General features: G+C 40.5%; 1 protein-coding gene across 1 annotated transcript in view; it reads right to left on the bottom strand.

Annotated features, from left to right (window-relative positions):
* Window positions 1–23,181, bottom strand: part of grin2aa (glutamate receptor, ionotropic, N-methyl D-aspartate 2A, a) — a 153,105-nt gene that overhangs the window by 50,979 nt on the left and 78,945 nt on the right. Inside the window, exons 3-4 of the mRNA XM_082136368.1 lie at window positions 14,409–15,001; window positions 5,886–6,000 (exon numbers count right to left, since the gene is read on the bottom strand). Coding sequence (XP_081992494.1) covers window positions 5,886–6,000; window positions 14,409–15,001 — 708 coding nt within the window. The remainder of the gene's footprint in view (window positions 1–5,885; window positions 6,001–14,408; window positions 15,002–23,181) is intronic.

The raw sequence follows: 23,181 nt of genomic DNA on the forward strand, positions 1-23,181 counted from the left end.
GTGACCTGAGGATCACGGTGAGCACACTTCCTTCAAGGGAACCAACCTCCTAGGAAAACCTCATCCCTCCCACGCTCCACAGCCAGTAGAGCCGCCAACGGAACGCGCTGGACCATCCATGAGGTGCATTGAAGGATGGGTCAGACTTCTCAGCGGATGACGATTCGGCGCCGATGCCCCCTTCGGGTGTGACAGTGGTGCCCGAATCGGACCCGGAGATGATGGCCATGCTTTCCAGGGCCGTCAACAGGATCGGGCTTATGTCCACCTTCTCTCAAGGCTGGACGATTGGTATCTTGGGGTGGCGCGCGCTGGTTCTCAGCAACCCACCCCGGTGTCTTTCTTCCATGAGGAGCTGCTCACTGAGGCGTGGACGGCACCTTTTACTGCCAGAAACCGTCCCAGTGGCTCCTCCTCCCTCACCACCCATGATGGTGGGGCAGCTAAGGGTTACATGCGTATCCCACCAGTGGAGCAGACCGTTGCTATGCAACTGTGCCCTAATTTCACTTGGCGCGGAGAACCGTGTCTCCCTTCCCGGGCCTGTAAGTACTTATCGGACTTAACCGGCAAGGCTTACAAGGCCTGTGGGGAAGCCGCCCCTGCCATACACGCCATGGTGTTGTTGCAGGTCCATCAGACCAAGGCACTGAAGGACCTGCATGAGGGTGGTCATGATCCCCAAGTTCTCCAAGAACTTCGTGCCGCGACGGACCTCGCGCTTTGTGCGACGAAGGTGACCACGCGGTTGGTGGGTCATGCACGCCCACAGAGAGCGCACACTATTCAAACGCAAATGATCTGAGGCAATCGGCAAACCTGTGAACGGCCACATCAGGTCAATAAAACACATCAAGTTTTATCAGATTCATGTACTTTACGTCGTCTTGCGACGCTATGAGGAATAATACTATCGTAATAATAATCCTGGAAAATTTACCTCAGAAGTGCAGGTTTAGTTTCATTTCGAGAAGCAACGGATCCATCTGAGGATTGTGAATAGTAAGTTCTTTATTCTTAAACACATCCTGCCACGACGGTCAGCTGCTGCCTCCACCCCATCGCCTGCTGCCCCTCAGTCTGCTCGCAGCCGGGGGCGTCCTCCTGCGTCTGCGTCTCCTTCCCAGTGTTATCCAATAATCTCACTGTATGGGTTATCACAGAACAACAGTGACAGATACACTCTGTGAAGGGGCAAGAGGCTTGCACAGGGCGTTGGATGGGGTCAGCAGCTGTGGCGCTTTGGTAGGGATTCCTATTCGTCGGTCAAGACGTATGTCTTCAAACTGAAGTACAATTGCACCTGCTGCTCATTATATACCCGTGCTGCTTGGCTGAACAGCTGATGCAAAATGATTGCACGCCAATGTGCATTGGCTCATTTAGTTTCACTCAAAATAGATTGGCCTCTCAAGGGAGATTCCTATTTGTCGGTCACAACGTACGTATCCGTTCCCTCCTTCAGGGAACGAGGGTTACCATAAGTAACCGAGACGTTATTTCTTAAACTGAAAAAGGAGTTTGATATGAGCAGAGCACTGGTGATATTTACTTGTGATAGTCATATTGCTCCTGTATCTACTCTGAAATGTCAGTCACACTTGAAGCATTTCATCAAGACTTTGCATACTCTTCATTAATGCATCTATTTTGGTGTTTTAATGAATGCACACACAAAAAAAGCATGAGAAATAAGAAGCTCAGAGGTGACAGACATTGCTGACAGTGTCATGATGACAACACAGCCGTTCCAATCACAATAAGATCAGTTGAAACAAACAAAGAACAAACAGATGTTTGTGTTTGGCAGAGCTGCCCAGACATAGCCTAACTTGCAGACTAATCACAATCACATATACTTTGTGAATGAAAATGACTGTAAAAATTGTGTAAACTGCTTTCATTGCAGCCTGCAATGTTATGATATCCCTAATAAACATTGTTTTACACAGACAATGGTTTTTACAGCCAAAACCTAACACTGTATTCGATCTTTTATATCTAACCGTAGTTCTAAAGGTAGCTGAAACTAATTTCCAAAGATTTCCCAGTGCTCCAGTGAAGAAAATGTCTAGCTTATCAACTGCTGCTACTACTGCAGCTCTATAAGCATAAAGGGACATTCACACTTATAGTGATTTGCAGTGACAAAATTAACGGATGTCATTCTTTTTAGAGTTAGAGTTGATGATTTCTGATGACATAAGCGACAAAAAAATTTCACATTTTGCAATTCTGCCAAGAAATGTGATTTTCCAAATGCATATGCAAATCACCACCTTCTATTCATTAAATTCCTTAATCATTAATTCTGAATTTCATAGTTTTTATGTGTATTTTGAAAATGTAATGCATAGTTTTGTTTCCAACAGAATTCACATTAAAATTAATGAATGTAAATCTGTCTGAATTTTGAACAACTCTGGTGAATCGGGTTATGTCTTATCCCAAAATAAAACCATGTTTATAACAAAACACTGATAACTATCAAAAATCAGCTTATTATAAAAACTTGACAAAATGTGCTTACATAAAAAAAAAAAAAAATTGTCTGTCTTGACGTCAAAACTTAAACGAACATGCACACAAACATGTTTCATGTACAGAGCAAAATTTTTAAAATATACAAAAAATAATGTATACCGAATCCAATCAGGTTTTGCATGAATCGTTTATGACCTTTACCCGATAAAGGAACATTGTTTAAGGCATTTACAGTACTATGCATTATCGATGCATGATCAATGTCATTCTGCATAGCTTTTGTGCTCAGTTACTGCCATTGGTGCAGTCTTTGTGCAATATGCTTTATGACGTGTTGCACACTAATGGCCACGTGGACATGTCGTCAGGGCAAGGTGTGAGATATTGCTTTGGTTCAACAGGGCTGTAAATCTGCCCCATGCTTTTGTCTTTGCTCTGCCAGCACTTCACACTGATGAATAGGCTTTGTCAGATTAATATCAACATAGTGTGGTGTCAAACTGCATTACTCTGCGGTTATATTCCTTAGAGCTACACGTTTGACATGTAACTCTGCGTGTTCTACTAAAGTATTTTAAGAGTTCCCCTCAGTCTTGTACACAGGCAGACCTGTGGAATCAGGGTCATGTCTTCAAGCTATTCACCTTTATGATTTTTTTGATGGTCTTCTGTCCTCCACCATGAAGCTAGTGCATCATTGCAAGCTGTATATTTTCAATCCATTGAGATGAAACCCAATTGAGAAGGTTCACTGATGAGTCAGTAGGCAGTTAGTAGTCTGCCGTGAGGTCGCCACAGTTGTAATTATTTTCCTAACACTTGTAGTCCAATGTTTTCTGTCATCTGTTTCCAAAACTCTGTCCAAAGGTGAAAAATTATATGTGACAGCACACAGCTAGAGTGACAACCAGTTCACCATTTTATCCGCTTTAATCAACATCAACAAGAGGAAACTTGACATGGAATTAATTAATGTAATTACTTTCATGTGGATTTAATTTGGCACCATAGCAGCTTGATCTTTGCAGCTGTCAGCTCCCTGATAAAGGGAGGAGACCGTTACGTTTGTACATAGCCACTGGCTAGTGCAGAGTGCAAAGAGTCAAAGGCTATTTTTAGAGTGACTGAGGCCCAACAACTGGGCTGTCTGTCATCACAAAAGAGTCAGATCCCACGTAGAAATCAGGAGGGAATTTATTATTATTATTATTTATTTATTTTCACCATGGCAGAAAAATGTTAATACCATGATACACTACTGATCAAAAGTTTCGGGTCAGTAAGATTTTATTGCTTTTGAAAGAAGTCTCACATGTTCAACAAGGCTGCATTTATTTGATGAAAAATAGAGTAAAAACAGTAATATTGTGAAATATTATTACTATTTAAAATAACTGTTAATAAGAATTTGAACATATTTTAAGATGTATTTTATTCCTGTGATGACAAAGCTGAATTTTCAGTATCATTACTCCAGTCTTCAGTGTCACATGATCCTTCAGAAATCATTTTGATAGGCTGATTTGCTGCTAAAGAAACATTTATTATTATTAATGTTGAAAACAGTTGTGCTGCTTAAAATTTGTAAATATCAATATTTATGTTTTTTTTCTGAATTCTTTGATGAATAGATAGTTCAAAAGAACAGCATTTATTTGAAATAGAAATCTTTGTAAAATTTTACATTTCTGTACTGTCACTTTTGATCATTTTAACACATCCTTGCATAAAAGTATCATTCCAAAGTACCATGGCATTTCTGACAACCACCTCACGTTACAATATGCATTGCAACACAATATCATAATTGGATCGAGAATCAGTTTCTCTTGTGCAGTTCATTTCACTTTTGGCCAGTGCTGCATCTCATTGAATCAGCTTTGACCACGCTGAGAATGACCTACTTCATGATATGAACTGTAGAAATTGATATGAATCAGTTGATAGATAAATAAAAATATCAATTAAAAGACCTGAACCTGTGACAATTGTATTGGCAGAGCTCTGAATAATTAAGCCTGGTTTATACCAAAACATCTTTAAAATTGGCAAATGGAACGTTTTTTTAAATCTGTAATGTTAAAAGTAAAATGCTTTCACCTACACAGTGAAGCTAACTTTTGTACACTGAATTTAAAAAGTCCAAATTGTTTTTGGTTTTTTTTACATTCTTTTGAAAAGCTTGTTTATTTTATACTGTTTAAACATTTTATTAATGTGACTAAATTGGGTTCAATTAAGGTCTAAAATAGAAACCATAAAACTGTAAACTTAACTTGGAGTTCTCATTTTGGAGAATATTGCATAGGCGAAACAAGTTTAAAGTGCTGTGAGTTACATTTACAAAAATTTATCAAGGACTAATTTAATCCTATTAAAATGATAAAAAAATAGATTTTGGTCATACATTTTTTATTTTATTTTATTTTTGAAGACACTTGAGAGAATTTGAACAATGAATGTTGCTGTCACCTAATGTATTCTGCTTTAAACACTAATAATACTACAGTATCTAGTCCCAATGAGCTGAACGACATGGGATGCATTTTATTACAGATTTATGAAACTCCAAAAGCTCAATCGACAGTCAAAACAGCAAGAAAACAATACAGAGCTACTGTAATGGAGCCCACAAGAATGCTTTACTAATCAGATATATAATAAGGCTCTAACCACCTCTGGGAGCTAATTTAGTGTATTGTATCCTACTGTAATACAAACCCGATATCATAACTGCCGTTTAATGAGCAATAGAATGTTATATTAGGACAGACCACCGGTATGCGGATTGCCCTCAAAATAACGCAATTTCTTTGGGATGTTTTTATATCACCGATGATCTTCATGGTCTTCCAACAAGAAATCAAGAGGCCTAATCAGAGCAAATGTGCCTTTTGCCACATGGATGTGTATTCATAACCAAGTCTGTCTCTCAGTGCGAGCCTTATTCTGTCAATTAGGCTCCCATTGATTGATTTGCAGAGCGAACTCCACAAATCAATTTCTCCCGTTGTTTTGCTTTTTCCAATTATTCCTCCCGCACTGGTTTCATTGAAGCACATTCTCTCCTAGAGCAGATAAAAGAGGGACACGCTCATCCAAGATACCAGCACTAATGCGCACGTGTGTGTTTCCGTACGTTTGGGCTTGGATAGGATTACGGTCTAAAAGAAAAAAAAAACGGCCCTAATTACACCTCTGAATTTGCAGACTCTGGCAGTGTGTGTCTGAGGTAATTACCGCACTGACACACTTTTACATCGTTCCAGGGTGTAATTAAGATGGCGAATTCATGGGTACTAATATTGTGTGAACAGTTGTTAATGACGCTTTGCTTGGAGGAGTTATAATGAAATTATAATGACGCAGTTAAGAAGGTCAGTTGTTTTCGGCAGCCTTACCTTTTCCCACTCTCTGTCTTTGTTCAACACGATCACCACCAGTTTGGGATACACCTGGTAACCATCCTCGGTGAAGGACAAATCTCTGCCATCCCAGGTCACGTTCATCATGTACCTACAGGAAGCAGAGAACTCATCAGGTCCAGAAATAGAGCAGTCAGGTGACACGAATATTATCTGCTGCAGTAGGCATAAAAATAACTTTTCATCCTAATGATGTTCGCTCTATACCTAAAAGATCAAAATAACATATGAAGGTCATTTTAAACATGCAAGAAGACAAAAAGAGGAATTAATGAGCTATCTGAAGACTAATGACTGACCTAAATCAGACGTCACATTAAGCGAAGATGAAAAATCTGCCCGAGTTATTATTAGTATCTAATGAAATCTACATGAATCACAACCATTCTTTCTTTTGTCCTCATCTTCAAAGAAATAGAAAGAGAGAGCATGTAGACATAAAATAGACCAGTCTGGGTTCATTTACAAGCACTTTAATAGCATTTGTTGCATTATATCTGATTAGTCTTTTTTTTCTTTGTGTGTGTTTGCAGTTACAGTGCAGAAGTAATACATAGGCTATATGTAAACATGTTTGAACCAGAAACAGATTCAGAGGAAGAAGAGGAAAAGCGATTCATACAGGGTCGTCTATAAGTTGATACAAGTCTACAACGTCGGACACATACCAGTAATTGATGATTTTTCCTGTCCCTTCATAAAGGTGTTTTTGTGCTCACTCTGTAAAAATGACCACAGAGCATGACATCACTGACAAGAAAGTCCCGCCCCGCACGGTGACGGTATTGGTTACTTGTTTGTAACAGTAGGAAAGAGGCGATTTCAAACATTCAACACATTTTTGAGATTGTATTTGGTTCACTGCAGTTTTTAAGGAGAAAATAGTCAGCAATGGTGCTGACTGATGCATTTACACATGGTTTGTCTTAAAGTATATTAAAAACACCACATAGGCATATAAACAACATTAAAACTTGATTTTTACCACAAAATGTCTTGATATTAATTAAATTAATATTTTTTTGAGATATTTACTATAATCCCTATAATTATTGCAATTTCATTCATCTTTCAAAAAACGTAATTTATGAGATGATGATGATGATGAGCTTTTTTTAGGGAAAGTGAAACCCAAGTGAATAGAGACAGGATCCTTCACTTTTCACAATGCCACCATGTTCCTGTCATATCACTTTAAAAGCGATAAACCGAGAAACACATTGTGTAGCCTTCTCACTTTTCACACCATGTCGTCAGGCCTACCTCAGAGACTCAAGAGGAAAAACACCAGCTGACACAAACACATCACACTGCCCCTCTCCTTCAGTTATTACAACCCAGTCATTTTGACGTACAGTGCGGCACGGGTACAGTCTGGTGGTATGTTTTATGCCGCAGTCCTCCCAGGTGAGCAGAATTAGAAGTGTGGTGTGATGATCGATTTATGAAACTGGTCTTAGTGGGCGTCTAATGACTGAATGGCACGGAGTAGCTTGTTGAATTGATTGGGGTCCCATTTAGGGGGCAAAGAGAAGGCCCACACACCCTAGATATATCGTTGAATCCAATTACATCAGACTGCGGGAGAGGAAAAGAATCGATAAGCTCTGCTCTCCTCCACTACAAGACGTTTCCATTTACAGTGGGCTCCGTTATTTATTTTAAACCTTCTTTCATATTTTACACCTCCTAGTTCCCTTTGGGAAACTAGTCTCCACCTAATACTGTGAGCCATGGATCACTACACTGATCACACCTGCAGAGTCCCTTTTACCAATTACTGAGGAAACCAGACACTGGACACAGTGTGTCAATAGTGCTATAGGTTCTCAGCAGATAGATATCCATCTAAGATAGCATAACATGTTTGCCTAGGGTACCAATAAGGACTGTCAAAAAAAGCACAATGCCCCTGCACAATGCCCTACACCAGCACATCAACCAGATCCGACCCAACCCAACAGCCCTTTCAAGACCATCTCCACAATGTCAAGACAACCTAGTGCAACAAGGATAAGAACCCAACCTGAGCACAGCTCACTTCTCCCTAATTAAACACATAACCACCCCTGACCCACACTTGCTCACTGTGAACCCTTCATCAGAGTCCTCATTACAGCAGGTGTGCCTGAAAGTGCCACACAGCTGCTCTGGAATCAGACAGATTAAAATAGGTGAGTGGTACAACTGGCCTGAAAATGTTCACAGTACTTTATATGTGGTCAAACTGAAGTAGGCAGCTGCATTCCAACCGGTCGAGTACAGTTGAATATAACAGTTCCGCTTTAGGAATTTATAGTAATGGGGTTGACACTAATGAGGGCAGGCAAGATGTTCCCTATGCGACATTTTTCAGTCATTAGAGAAGCAAGAAAATGTTCCTACATGAACTTACAGTAGTTAATTTATGGGGAGTCTGCACATCTCGAGCTGAATCCACTGGCATGATGGAACGTGTAAATGAAATCAACTCTCCCTTGAGTAATAACTCCGGACGTGATATACAAACAAATCCAATCATTTTTCTGACACAGGTATCTGCGCAATGCTCAATCAGTGTCATAAGAGAGCATTGCATCGGTGCGACAATACCAGGACAGCTGGGACTGTGGAGGTCTTTTCACCTGGGGCTCAGGCAGACGTTACAAAGACCCAGGGAATGGCAGAATGAGTGCACAAGTAAACCTGCGGTACTAAGTGCATCAGATACAAAGTGGGGTACGGCGAACTATATAAGAGCAAATATGGTCCTGACAGCACGTTTGAGGAGAAGGGAGTGACTGGTGTTTGCTCTCTCTCCTCTCCCCTGAGGACACATTCAGGTCAATTAAAGTCCTTCCAACCAAAGGTTTTAAAATAAAAACATGACTCGAACATGCTACCTTTTGCCAGGCTTGTAGAAAAAATGGATTCTAGACCTTATGGATATTGACAATAAATACAAATTTAAAAACCATCTTCAGGATTATTTTTCTTCATACCTTGACCAGATCATTCCACCATATTCATTCAACCAATGGGTGTGTGTGTTCTGTCTGAGTGCCTCTACTTTACTGTAGACACAAGAACAGTAGTAAGAGTCTAATAACCATTTAATTGAATTCTAACTAAATTACAAATTAAAGTACATGGTAGACAGACAGACAGACAAATAGATAGATAGACAGACAGACAGATTATTTTACTTACTTCAGTCATATATCCTCTACAAAACTCCACTCTCAACAGGCATGTCAGCAAGCCCAAACATTACAAAAATGACAAAAATTTACTGTGAGCCAGTGTGTTTCTGATTGGCTAAAAAGTCTGAACCTATGGAAGCCCTGAACCGCAACGTAAAAAAAAATAAAAATTAACATTACGAGAATAAAGTCAAATACGTTGCGGTTCAGGGCTTCCGTAGACTTTTTTAACCAAAATTACAAGAAGATTACAAAGATTGTGTGTGTGTGTGTGTGTGTGTGTGTGTGTGTGTGTGTGTGTGTGTGTGTGTGTGTGTGTGTGTGTGTGTGTGTGTGTGTGTGTGTGTGTGTGTGTGTGTGTGTGTGTGTGTGTGTGTGTGTGTGTGTGTGTGTGTGTGTGTGTGTGTGTGTGTCAGAGTAGTAACGAAGTACATTTACTTCATTACATTTACTTGAGTATTTTTTTGGTAAAATTGTACTTTTAAGAATAGATTTAAATGTGGGTACTTTTACTTTAACTCGAGTACATTTCTAATGAAAAAACTGTACTTTTACTTGATTACATTGGGCGACGTTCCTCTCGTTACTTTATTTTAATGCAATACATTTTGTGAAATGAGTAGTTTATACCAAGCGCGCTGTATCTTTTATCTGGGCATGAGCGATGCTCAATTCACAAATTAATCACTCTTTTGAGTCGATTCTGTTCAAAGACTTCATCAAACAAGTTGGCAGATCTGTCTAAATCGGTTCGCGAATCAGTTTGAATTATCTGTTCAGTTTCCTGCACGCACTGAATCGTCTGAAGCGCTTTCAATTCACACTCGACTCGGAGTCATAACAGGAAGATTTAAGAACATCAAAGAGCGTTAGATGAAGTGGCTGTGGACCTATACAGTACAGTCAAGTGAAAGCAAACCTGCAAATGCATCACATTTTTGCCAGCGATGAAGATCTTTATTAGTTGAACATCTTTGTAAGCTGTCTGTGAATGAATGATTCCACAGGACGATACATTTGATTTCATTTCATTCAGGTAATACATTTTACAACCAAACGAATTATTACGCCACGATAGCACTACTACAAAGTATGACATTACCCGTTTTTTGGACATACATTAATTTATACATTAAATAAGCTACCATTGTCCACAGTTTATGAAATGAATACCCGGAATGTGTAATAACAGCAATGTGAATGCAAAACCCTGCAGAGTTAATTGCGACATTGTCTAATAATCCAAATGTAGCTGTATAAGTTACTATTATACAAACCAAATGACAGGCAATGATTTTCGGGCTACAGATGGCAGAAATAATGCTTGTCTCTTCTGTTTTTGTTGCAAAGATAGCCTATCTAATTAAAAATACCTAAATAATATCATGTTATATATATATATATATATATACATATACTGTATATATATATACATATATATGTGTGTGTGTGTGTGTGTGTGTGTGTGTGTGTGTGTGTGTGTGTGTGTGTGTGTGTGTGTGTGTGTGTGTGTGTGTGTGTGTGTGTGTGTGTGTGTGTGTGTGTGTGTGTGTGTGTGTGTGTGTGTGTGTGTGTGTGTGTGTGTGTGTGTGTGTACAGAAATGCGCTTGTGAAGTCGAACTGCCTCAGACATGGATCTAAACAAAATAGTAGCTTTTTACTTTTATCTGAGCTTTCAACAAAAGGAAATTATACAGGTGCTAATATAACAACATGGCATTACCATTTGTTTTAGGACGCCTATAGACGAGCACGAAGGGGCTTCTAAATCTTTTTTTTAAGATTTAGAAGAATTTTTTTTTACAGATTTTTTTTAATTTGATTTTTTTTACGTTGCGGTTCAGGGCTTCCATAGAAGCAATTATTTGACACTTAAAAAAAATGCCTTCTTCCCCATAGGGAGGACAGTCAAGGCTCAAGACAGTTATTTTAACCCAGCTCTTTATAATGCTTCCCATTGTGCTGCTGCCTGCCAACTTAACTCCCTTTAATGCGCTGTGATGGCCATATAAAAGTATTATTTCTACAGGAGCTCATATTTCCCTTCACTCCAGCCCACAAAGGCTTTGAGTTGAGGGTAAGACTCTGGTCCTTTTTAAAGCAAAGGCACAATGACATCACTGCTAACCCTCCCCAAAAGAGAATGACCTGTTGCCACTGCCAGGAAATGTTCTGCCCACACATATAATCGAGCTTTATAACTACCATAAGTCATATTACATTTTGCCTATGAAAGTTAAAAGTAATACCAGTGACTCCTGTAGCATATCCCTCTGTGAAATGGTGTTTTGCTGGGGGTGGTCAGATTGGCTCCCATCTCAGTGGGAGTGTTTAAAGTGCCCTTTATTTAAAAAATGTATGGTTCCATAGAGCACAGCTGACAGCTACCCTTGGTCCCCAACATGTGGGAGGAGGCACATTGGACTTGCCATGCCTCTCCCCTGTTGACAGGTAATTTCAGTATTCGTCACTGATATATGAAGTCTAAATTTTGCTAAGGTCCGCTTTTCACAGCACTTCAGATGACAGTCTTAAATCTGTCATAAAGGAACATTTTGCTTGGGGACTGCATATTTCACCCAGGCTTCTGACACTCAATTTTAACAAGAACATGAAATTCAGAAAAAGGTTCAAGTGCCTTTTTTTTTTTTTTTTTTTTTGTCACCTGAAAGAAGAAGAAAAATGCTGTGCCAGATATATTCCCTATATTACATTCCAACTTAAATACAGAAGATTTTCTATCATTTCTGAAAGTGTCTGTATAGGAGAAAAAAATATATATTTAGAATCCAACTTTTGAGGCTTTATGACAGCCCCGTTTAAATGATTAATTTACAAATGTAATTATATCTATAGATCGTCTATATTTTATAATTCTATCATAATTCCACCATTAGAACATTAAACATAGTAGTAATTAATCATTAGAAAGTTGAGACTTTTTTTCTGCCAGTGCATAAAACTCCAAATGTGTTCCTGGGTCCAAAAGTGACTCAAAATGAGAATGTCACGTATAGTGTAAAATGAAATGAAAATCTAATATATTACAAGAACGTGTTAACATTTTTACAGTTATCATTCAGTCCAAGAACAAGGTTGGATTTTCAAAGAATCCGATACCTTCCCTCGGATGATCTACATGCCTAAAAAGTCTAGAATACAAAAGAGACCCCCATGCATTCAGGGCACGAGTCTTCATCTTTGCTGGCTCAAGTAGAGCCGATCTCTGGCCAAGCCTTTGACCATCTGTGCTGAGACTATCAGGATTAATGTACCCTAGACACCAGGGTGAACGTGTATCTCAGGCAACACCGCTCCACTGCAAATGGGGCAATTCAGCGTGTCTGCTCAGCACTGGCAGGTACAGAGGCATATGGGTGAGACAGACTAAGGACTGGCAGCATGTAAGCTGGGTGCTGCAGCCGACACCGGCTCCGACGCAGGAGCATAAAGGAACAAAAGCACCCGGGCTCATCAAGAGCACTTTATATTTGGAGAGTTCTCCAAGCGCATTAGCAAAGTCCATGCTGTTCTGCTCAGCACTGGCTCTCTCAGGACGCTGTGTAAAACATTATTCATTAAAAGCACAGGAGCGCTGTGCTGTCCCGAGAGAGTTTGAGAAGTGCAGCAGTACCCACCTCTGGGTGTCTGAGCGGCACTCTGCAACTCCCTAAAAACCTCCCTCAGCGTCGCTCGCCTGCCCCTTCACTGCATTCGACCATTAGCTTACTCAAGAATGCAGCTCACACTTAGAAATATATTTGCAGGATGTAACAATGAATTTTGCATACGCCCGACCCATGCCTCTCTCTTACAGATCTCTCGGGTTGCTTTTTTCCACCCCGTATTTTCCTTTTTCCACTTGACTGACCAAAAACTGTGTTTTCTCACATAAATAGCCCTCTTTTTTCCACTTTTTAAGTGCAGGAACAAGATGAACAGAAAGCACATATAATAAGCAGCTCCAGGTCCCTCACTCATTTTGAAACTTGTTTTTGACAAAACAAAGTCTCAGCTTTGAAATTATGTTTCAGTTATAGATCTATGTTTACATAGCCATTTAAATATTATAATTATTTACTGACATCAATATAAGATGTCAATAAAACAACACCTTGTCACCACATTAAAGCGATATTTCACCACTGGAAAGATGAATGTGTATTTAAATTGGGTAATTTATTTAGTAGAAATGTGAAATAATTTTAGAAGTTGGTGCCTTCTAGACTGAGAAAAGCCAGAAAATGTATTTTTGGCTCATGTGGATGAAAGACAACAACTCCCAGAATGCACTTGCTTCGCTGCCCTATGAGGCCACTCCCAAGCCACGCCTACCGGTTACAGAGGGCAGTATCGGAAGAAATTATACAACTAGGCTACTAGTTGATTCGAAACTGAAAAGACGCTGTTTTATCGTGAGATCCCACCCCCTATGGGCGGGTTGAAAACATGCGGAACTAGCTCCTACTACTGGCTGTAGTCTCTAGCCTCTGGCCAAAAAAGCCTCATCTGAGGTTTTTTTCCAGACACACAATACAGAAATCTCTCGTCTCATGGGGAACATGAAGGAGGGAAGCACGGTCATTCAAAAATACTACCAGGTTTCTACTGATACAAACCTTAATGCTAATCGGTGAAGTATACCTCTATATAATGCCATTCATTTATAATATGTTGTCAAAATGTTGTCAGAAATGTTGTCAACATTGATAATAATAAGAAATGTTTCTTGAGCAGCAAATCAGCATATTAGACTGATTTCTGAAGGATCAGCTTTGCATCGTAGGAATAAATAGCATTTAAAAATATATTTTAAATATTCATATATTTTAAAATAATATTTAATATGAATTTTAGATTAAATAAATGAAGCCAAACTTACATATAGGCACATTTGCATTATATTTTTACTTAACCTGATATTGATATCTTAATTAAAAGTATTCATTAATGTGAATACATATATTTATATATGTATTTATTATATATATTTGCAATCTTTAGAGGCCATTTTCTTAAAAACTAGTTTTAATGATGGCCACCTAGAAACATAATAGTTATGTCATTAGAAAGCTGAGACTTTACTTTGCATTTATTTACCCAATATGCCCTATGTCTCTAACACAGACCTCTTGGGTTGTTTTTTTCCCACCTTTTCCCTTTTCCACTTGACTGATCAAAAACTGTTTTTCTCACATAAATATCCCTCTTGTTTCCACTTTTTAAAGTGCAGGAAGTAGATGGACAGGCTGTTGACAGAAAACACAAACATATTGTAGACACACAGATAATAAGCCTGTTCTCGTCCTTCACTCACTTGTGTAACGCGCTGGGCGGCAACTTGGTTTTCTCCATTTGGCCATAGCAGCTGGTTTTGGCCTCAGGGATGTCCCCAAACTCTTCCAACATGGCTGCAGCTGCTGTGGTTATAATCCCAAGCCCATCTCGAACCCGTGCCTCAAGAGGATAGTCCCAGTCATCGTAGGATACAGAGATCATTCCAGAGGGTAACGAATCTGGAGTGATATCTGGGTTGCCCGTGGTCAAGCTGGGCACGATCCAGATGTACCCGAACCCGGTCAGACCCAGCGAACGGGCCTCTTCCAGGATGTAAGCTGCTTCGTCCTTGGAGCAGTACAAGAGGATGACTGGAGACTGCACCTTCTTCAACTGGATCTGGGTTCTGGTGTCCCCGTCCACAGCATCCAGGGTTATGGTGTTCTGGAGGTCCCAACCGACAAAGCTGTTGTCGACCGTTGTCTTCAGAATGGTGATGAAATCCTGGTAGCCTGGGAACTTGCTGGTCACTATGGAGAAGACGTGCCAGTCGTACTCTTCCATGATGTTAAGCATGAGCAGTGCCTCCTGCTGGATGGAGGCCCCGAACTGGAAGAATGTTGATTTCACATCCTGTTGAACAAACAAAGATAAAAAGATTTGAGTCACATGATAAATATAGGCTTTCAACAATACATCAGTACCATATAGCTTTTGGGTCTATATATTTTTTTTTACTTTTAATTTACAATTGCCGGCATCTAATGCTCACTTAAAGTTAAACATTAAAAACATTTTAAAAATAACAATAATTTTTAGTGTATCCCTAATAAACTTTAAATTAAACATCAGCTAAAATTCCATAATTCCCTCAGATAAATACAGTAGAACAGCCAGAAAAAAAAGAAATTATTTAAATATTTAGGGAGCTCTGAACTCAGTTTTACAGACTGACAAAGTTAACAAAAGTTAATAAGGTTCTTTATTAAAATGTAACGAGACAAAAAGGAAAGAGAAGAGCTATTCTGGTTCTTTAACTCCTTTGAGATCCATCTGATATGTGCAGCTCTGGCCTTGATGAACTCATTGTCTAATCATAATGATGCACTGAGCCAGTTCTTTCTGGCTGAACAGATTCAATCCCCATGTGCCTTTAGAACTATTCCCTCCAGCGTCCCACAATTCCACAGCTTTAACAGGCCCTCTGAGGAACAAAGGACACAATCATTTTAAGATTCATACTCTTGAGTTCAAACTTTTTAGTCATTTAATGAATGAGAGGATCGAAAGCTTGTAAGGAACGCAACATGCCTTCATTAACCTTCTCAATCACCGTGGACGCTAGTTTTCCCATCACCATTTCAATGTCAAACCAATGACTATGGCCTCATAAATGCGAAATGAAAGATAGCCCATGAATCAATACAGTTTTAAGATGAGGCATCTGTGTTTGTGAATGTGTGCATGTGTGAAAGATGCCTGTAGTAAGCAACATGTAGTGAGTCTGCATATGTTGGGAGGACATTTTTTTTCACTTAGTTGGTTCGCTATTTTTAAGGAAGCTTGGCTTGACATTGGCAATTTCACACACCGGGGAAACTAAATAGACACTGACGCTGCAAAGTAAACACAATCTAACTGAGGATATCACTTCACACACACACAACCACGGCCCAATTGAACACAAATGTGCTTTGACCAAAACCGTCATGTTACTTTTAAATGACCAACCATCTGGCACTCAGCAGCATTAATATCTTCGAACACCATATCAGATCTTCTTCCGGGCTTTGTCGATCTTTTCATTTGATGCCAGCCCAATATAACACATTCATTAAAAGTCGCTTCTGAGATACGCAGTGATTATCTTCTGTTTTGGTGACGGATAGTTAATGAAACATGGGGTCGACACTGGAGACGCTTCATTGAGTGGTTTTGCAATAGATGTTTATTAGCCAGTCGGTGGGCTGATAATGAGAGTTTTTTGTCTCTGGTTTTTCTGCAAGATTTAATAAAATGTCACATTCTTTTAATGGAAATACTGTAGTGTTTTGGATCATAAGAAAGTTTCATTGAAGTGATGATTTTTTTTAATACTTTTTTTTAAGTCATTGTTATTATTCAGGTTTGGTACAGCGGGGGTTAGGGTTAGGGTTAGGGGGGGGGGGGGGTAGTTGTCTAAACATAAAATAGCTTCTTTTTTTTTAAACAGTGGTTTATTTAACAAATTGTGTCTTTCTCATTAAATAAATTCAATTATAATTAACATTTTCTTAAGGATAAAAAAAAATCTACCTCTGCTAATGCAGTAAACTATATACGTGGCCCTTACTAACACATTACTATAATATTAAAGGTTACAGTTAACAACAGAGCCCAAACTATTAAATTCAGTTGCTATTTAATTTAAATATAATAATCAACACTCAAATAAATTAATAAAAACATGTAAATGGCAGGTTTTGTATTAACTTCTACATCTAATTATAAAATTATTTTTCAATTACTTTTCTACTCCAATTCATTTTTGAAATATAATCGACAGTTACTGTCATCATGAAAGATTTATTTAAACATATTAAATAATTAAGACATTACTAACAGGCTAAGCTTAAGCTTAAATAAGCTTATATAGTGCATATTTTTAGTGAAATGCTCCCCTCTAGAGTTAATTTCTCTAGTGAACTAACATGCTGTGGACACTAAATTACTTGCCAGAGGCAAATGTAATGCTACGTGAGATATTATTCTCAAGCTGTTTTATTGATGTCTTTCTGAAGTTTAAACTGGTTGAGAGATTACATGTAAACATGTGATTTTTCCCCCAAACCAGTTCAGAGGAAATTTCATTTTCAAGATTTCATTGGTCATGTCAATCACTGTACTGATTGCCTACACCGAACACTGATTCCTAAACCTACCCGTCACTGTAACCTTAACCATTAAAATTAGCTGCAAGGCGGGATTTCCACTGAACTGGTTTGGGGGGGAAAATCACCTGTTTTCATGTAATCTCTCAACCAGTTTAAACTGCAGAAAGACATCAATAAAACAGAAAAAATCACGCCATGTAAATATATATATGCATAGATCATCTGTTATTCTTCTTCTGTGCTTTTTCCTTTTGTGGTGGTTAGCAAACAGCGTTGCATTACCGCGCACTCTGGATTGGAGTGTAGATCGCTTGTGACCGACTGTATTCTTTGTCTGATTGTATGCACTGAACCATTATGTCCATAACGCGATGGTTCGAGTCGAATACATGTACCATTACTCCCCCTAAGAAATAGTGTTTTTGTTTTCAACAAAAAATTAAACAGAATCATAAAACATCTTGGTTACTAATGTAACCCTCGTTCCCTGAAGGAGGGAACGGGAGACGTAACGTCAACGTGACGGCGTAATTGGAATCACTTCAGGGAGCTCTATCATCTTCGAGTGTCTACAGAACGAGCCAATGAACGTTGGCGTGGGTGAATCACGTCACGCGCCCTGCCCCGCAGCGCGGGTATAAACAGGAAGAGGGTGCACGCACACATTGTTTTTCGCTGAGGAGCCGAGATCATGACGGCCGTACAGCGATGGTCAGCAATGGTGGAGATGGCATGTTACGTCTCCCGTTCCCTCCTTCAGGGAACGAGGGTTACAATAGTAACTGAGACGTTCCCTATCAGTCGCTCAAGTTAAACCTAACGTCGACGTGACCACATAATTGGGATCCCTATGGAAAACGCCACGGTTACTGCCACATCCAGCACCCTACGACTCTCAGACACCGAAATGGCAGGGACGGAAGGCCTTCGTAGAGGGAGTTCAAACTGCTGTTCCATTATACCCCACACAGTAGAACTCTAGGATAACACTGGGAAAGCGTGCCTTTCCAGGGCAGACGGTGGCCTCCATCTGCTTCTGGGCGGCCGAGAACTGCTGGGCAAAGCTCTCGACCGCGTCGCAGAAAAACCCAACCTGGGAAAGAGGGGACTCCAGGAACCGATATTTATCGGTGTGACTCATATCAGCCAGGTTGAGCCAAAAATGCCGCTCCTGGACCACCAAGGTGGACATTGCCAGACCGACGGAACGTGCGGTTTCCTTCGTCACCCAGAGGGCGAGGTCAGTTGCCGCATGGAGCTGTCGGAGGAGCTCTGGGTCAGAACCACCCTTGTGCATGTACATGAGCGCCTAGGCCTGGTGGACCTGGAGAAGCAGTCTGTCCACAGGCTCTGTAAGCCTTCGCCGTGAGACCGGACGAAAACTTACATGCCTTGGACGGGAGGCGTGGATTGCCCCGCCAGGAGGAAGCGGACGCTGGACACAGTTACATCGCAACAGCACGCTCCACCGGCGGGACATCCACACACCCCTTAGCCGCTCCGCCATCGAGGGTGGTGACGATGGAGGAGCCACTAGGACGGCTTCTGGCACTATACAGTGCCGTCCACATCCTAGTGAGCTCCTCATGCACCTCCGGGAAGAATGGCACCTGGGTGGCGCACTGAAAACCAGCACGGCCTGCCCCGAGAAACCAAACATCCAACCAAGAAGAGAGAATTCGTGGTGGAGAATTCCAAGTAATCCCAACCTTCTCGGCGGCCAGGGAAAGCATAGCCACCCATTCTGGATCGGACTCGGGCAACGCTACACTCCCCAAAGGGGGCAACGCAGCCGAATCCTCATTTTCAGAGGACTGAAGCTCCCCCTCTGATGCTGCGACCGACATCTGATCGTCAGGAGGAGCCCCAAAAGACACGACTGGTCGTCAATGAGAAGGACCAGCACGCTCTTTTGGAGGCTCCATCAGCGTCAGCGTTTGTGAGGCGTTAGGGTCCCCCTGAGATTGCCTCGGCGGGGAAGCCCTCACGGTAATCCTCAGATCACCCTGGCTAAGCGCTGAAGTAGGCCTATTCTGAGGTCCAGAATAGGCACTAGATCGGGGCATAGGCGAGGGGACTGCACCTCCCTTGAGGTAAGCGAGTCTTGATCTTAACGCTGCCATAGTCATATTCCTGCAATGGGAACATGAACTATTCACAAAAGCTGCCTCAGCGTGCTGAATGCCCAAACACGAGAGGCAACTATTGTGGCCGTCTGCTGGCGCAAGGGAATGACCGCACCCAGAAACACACAAGCGGAATGTTGTTCTTTTAGTTGAAAACAAAAAAGAGAAAATAAAACTCTTTCCGCGCTGAGGCATCCAGGGGTAGCCGTGGCTGTAGAGAGTATAAACTCAGGGAACGCCCACCGATACCGACACACACACACCGTATAATGCTGTGAGAACAGCAGTTCTACCAGAAAGACTCGGGAGAATTATTTCAATAAACCGTACATTTATTGACAGCTCAGCAAGCTGATAATCTACAAAGTCATTTGGCGTAGGCCCCGTCCGTAGTGCATAATCCGAGAGTATCGGATCTGCAATTCCTGCCTAAAGATGAAGGCAGGGGCGCAGCAGACCCCCCCGGGAGGTATGGACAGGACCATCCTGGTGGTGGTGGGGAGGATGGGGGTAATCGTCGCTTCAGTATCTGCGAACTCAAAAATGTGTAAGTACCGAGCTTTTATACATGAGCATAAGAATATGATTGGATAGAAGTGAAGGCAATAGGTGACGTAGTAATTGAGTCTTCCCGGCAGAACTTATGTTAAAGCTTTCATTTGTGAGCTATAAGCTCACGGCCAACGCTGATTGCGCCATCACAACAACGCTGGAACAGAGTTAGAAGATTTTTCCAACTTGTAGAGTCTCTTCTTGCAGCACTCGTGAAGTCAAATAACCTCTCGCCTCCGAAGTGAAAAGACAATGTGTTCGTGCGCCTGCTTCCTGTTTATACCCGCGCTGCGGGATGGGGCGCTGTCGTTCATTGGCTCGTTCTGTAGACATTCGAAGATGCTAGGGCTCCCTGAAGTGATCCCAATTACGTCATCACATCGTACGTCGAACGTGAGCGACTGATAGGGAATCAAATTTCTGAGTAATCCATAGACTGTCAAAGAATAAATACTAAATACAAATAAAAAAAAATTATTACAAAAAATGCTAAATAAAATACCATAGTAAATCTAAATAAATAAATAAATGCATATTGCATAGAATGTATTTAAAAAAAGGTCGTTTAAAATAAATATTTCAATTATATTGCTGAGGCTAACACAAGATTTATAAATCGCACACTATTGGGTCAATTTAAGCCCCATTATGCATTCTACGATAATGAAAAAGCATTACAATGTTATTTTGAATCTAGAATCTATAAACTCGATAAAACAAGTATTTTTTTGCATTGAAATATTGTGTACAACAGTGGGACTGTTATGTGAACTGGCCCCTATGAGACTAGACGTATTTACTTAAATGATGGATCGACGAGAAGGCAGTCCTAATTTATTTTCGCTGTCTCACCTTGGAAAGATTTTAATTATTACTCAAATGTTATCATGATGGCTTAAAGAGCCACAGTTTTGAGTGGCAATTTCTTTTAAATCAGATCTGGAGATGTCAACGCAAATGTATCAAATAACGGCATAAAGATTAATCAGCTCAAGCTGCCAGCTCCCCACAGTTGTCCATCAACTCTTGAAGTGTAGGGTTAACCAAACGTGACCTCATAATCATCAGTCTAGTGGGTGCTATGTGTGGGGTGAACATGTAGATTGTGCGAAGTGAGCCCTCGTTGACATCATTATGCGAATGAACTTAAGAGATGATGGAAAAAGAGGGAGGGGTAATTGTCATGTTAAAAACATTGTGTTCTCTTTCTGCAACATGAATGAAACCAACAATTACAGAGACCATGAAAAAGAAACAAAAGACACTGATGAACAAAAGTAAGATATTTTATACCGTTCAATGTATACAAATTTATTCTAATGTGTGATGTGAAACAATTTATATTATATTAAATTATATTGGGCTATATTTAGCATAATGTTTTTAATAAAATTGATAGCCACAGACTGCAGCATGAAAAGTATGATTCACAAAGTAGATTTATAAAGATTTTGCATTGTTGTCTACAGTAAATGTAATTTCACAGTGAAGCACAGAGTGTGACATGACAGGCATGTGTAATCAGCTTCAGAGGTGTGAAAGAAGATTTGTCTGCACATCTGAAGTGTAGCAATACTAGTTAATTTCCTCCCCATTTTCCCATCATCCCTGTGTGGTGATGTATGATCTTAAATATTAATATTAATATATTTAGTATGAATATTAATATTGAGTTTTTGGTCACACGTCACCTAAGTTGAGTTTGACAATGTCAGATGATTCCTTCCTATACGGGGCACCAACCAAGGAATTTCACCTTGGCAATAAAGAACAATCATGGAAGATTGCATCACATCTGATCAATCTGAAGGATTTAGTGAGATTCTGGCGAACTTGTAGAGCCTCTGATTATTAACACAAGAATGACACAGTTTGCAATAATATGAATTTATTCACAAAAAGATATACAAGATATCACACTTACTAAATACTACTAAGGGAAATGACTAAACTACTAAGAAAATTTGATCAATAATCAAACAGAAACTACAAACTATTACACAAATGGACGTTAACAAAATGAATGCCAAGTAGATAAGCAACGGATTGGACGAAGCAATGAATGGTAATTTAGCAGTCTATGGGGGAGTCAATTGTGGTCTTTCTGGATGCTGGTATGAAATAGTAATAGTCTAATGAATCTATCTGTATACACTGACCCTAGATAAACAGTCTCTACACAAATAGCAATCTCATATAGCAACAACCTAATGCCAAGGCCTTTGGGAAGAGGTTTAGTAAGCTTATATTTACGTTCCACGTGGTTGGGTGATCAGTCCGACGATGGGGTATGTCTTCCACTGGTATCTTTCCGCTCGCAGTAGGAGTAGACTGGATCGCTTTCCAACAGTTGCAGAGCCGCACTGAGTGCTGGGGGTTCGCTGCTGGTCCTTGTGTAATCCGGAGAACTGTAGGTCAGGCGGTGGTCGATCCACAGGGTCCTTTGCAGGCTGGAGGTTACAACGGCGAGATTCGTGCAGGTCAGGCGTTGATTGCTGGAGCCGAAGTCCTCTGCAGAAGCGGTTGGGCTGCTTGAAGGTCCGTGCGGCTGAAGGTTTACTCGCGAGAGTATAACCTTGGTCGTCCTCTTGTTCCTTCCCTCTTCACCTCAAAAACTCAGAACGAGGGTGTGTTCGCTTGGGAAAGCTTTTATTCCTTTCAGTTGGGTAGAGGGTTACTAATTCCCGCCTTCCTAAGGTAGTGGTGTGATTGGGTCGTAGCATTCCAAGTGTTCGCTCTTCACGTCCCACCTTTCCATCCTGTGGAGCTTGGTCTACACCTTGGTTTCAGGAATGAAGGGTTGAGGTGAACAATGGGCAACTGGTCATGAGATTAGCCTGTGATCAGTGGGACGTTTAGTTTAGTTTAGTTTAGTTTAGTTTAGTTTAGTTTATTTATATCAGGACAATGTGCAGTTACATTAAAAAGATGGATGCACCAGATTTAGCACTATGCTAATTTCCATCTGTAGTTCCACGTTGATGTCCTCATTCTTGCCATTCACCTCTGACAATCCTGGTCCAAAATGGTCACTTGTTTGTGATATTCCTTTGTTGAGGGTCTTATCACACCACTTTTTTCATCAAAGTGGAACAAAGGGACTCCTTTTGTGACAAGGGAACCTGTGGTGCCATCTTGTCTGCTGTTCACTACACCTGCCTGCTGCTGAGCTTTCTCAATGCCATTTTCTTCATATAACAAGATGCCATTACCAGCAAGAGGCGTTAAAGCTATATTGTTTGCTCAAAAATAGGAACCGTGC

This window comes from Leuciscus leuciscus (assembly GCF_965113295.1).
Source record: "Leuciscus leuciscus genome assembly, chromosome: 1".
NCBI lineage: Eukaryota > Metazoa > Chordata > Actinopteri > Cypriniformes > Leuciscidae > Leuciscus > Leuciscus leuciscus.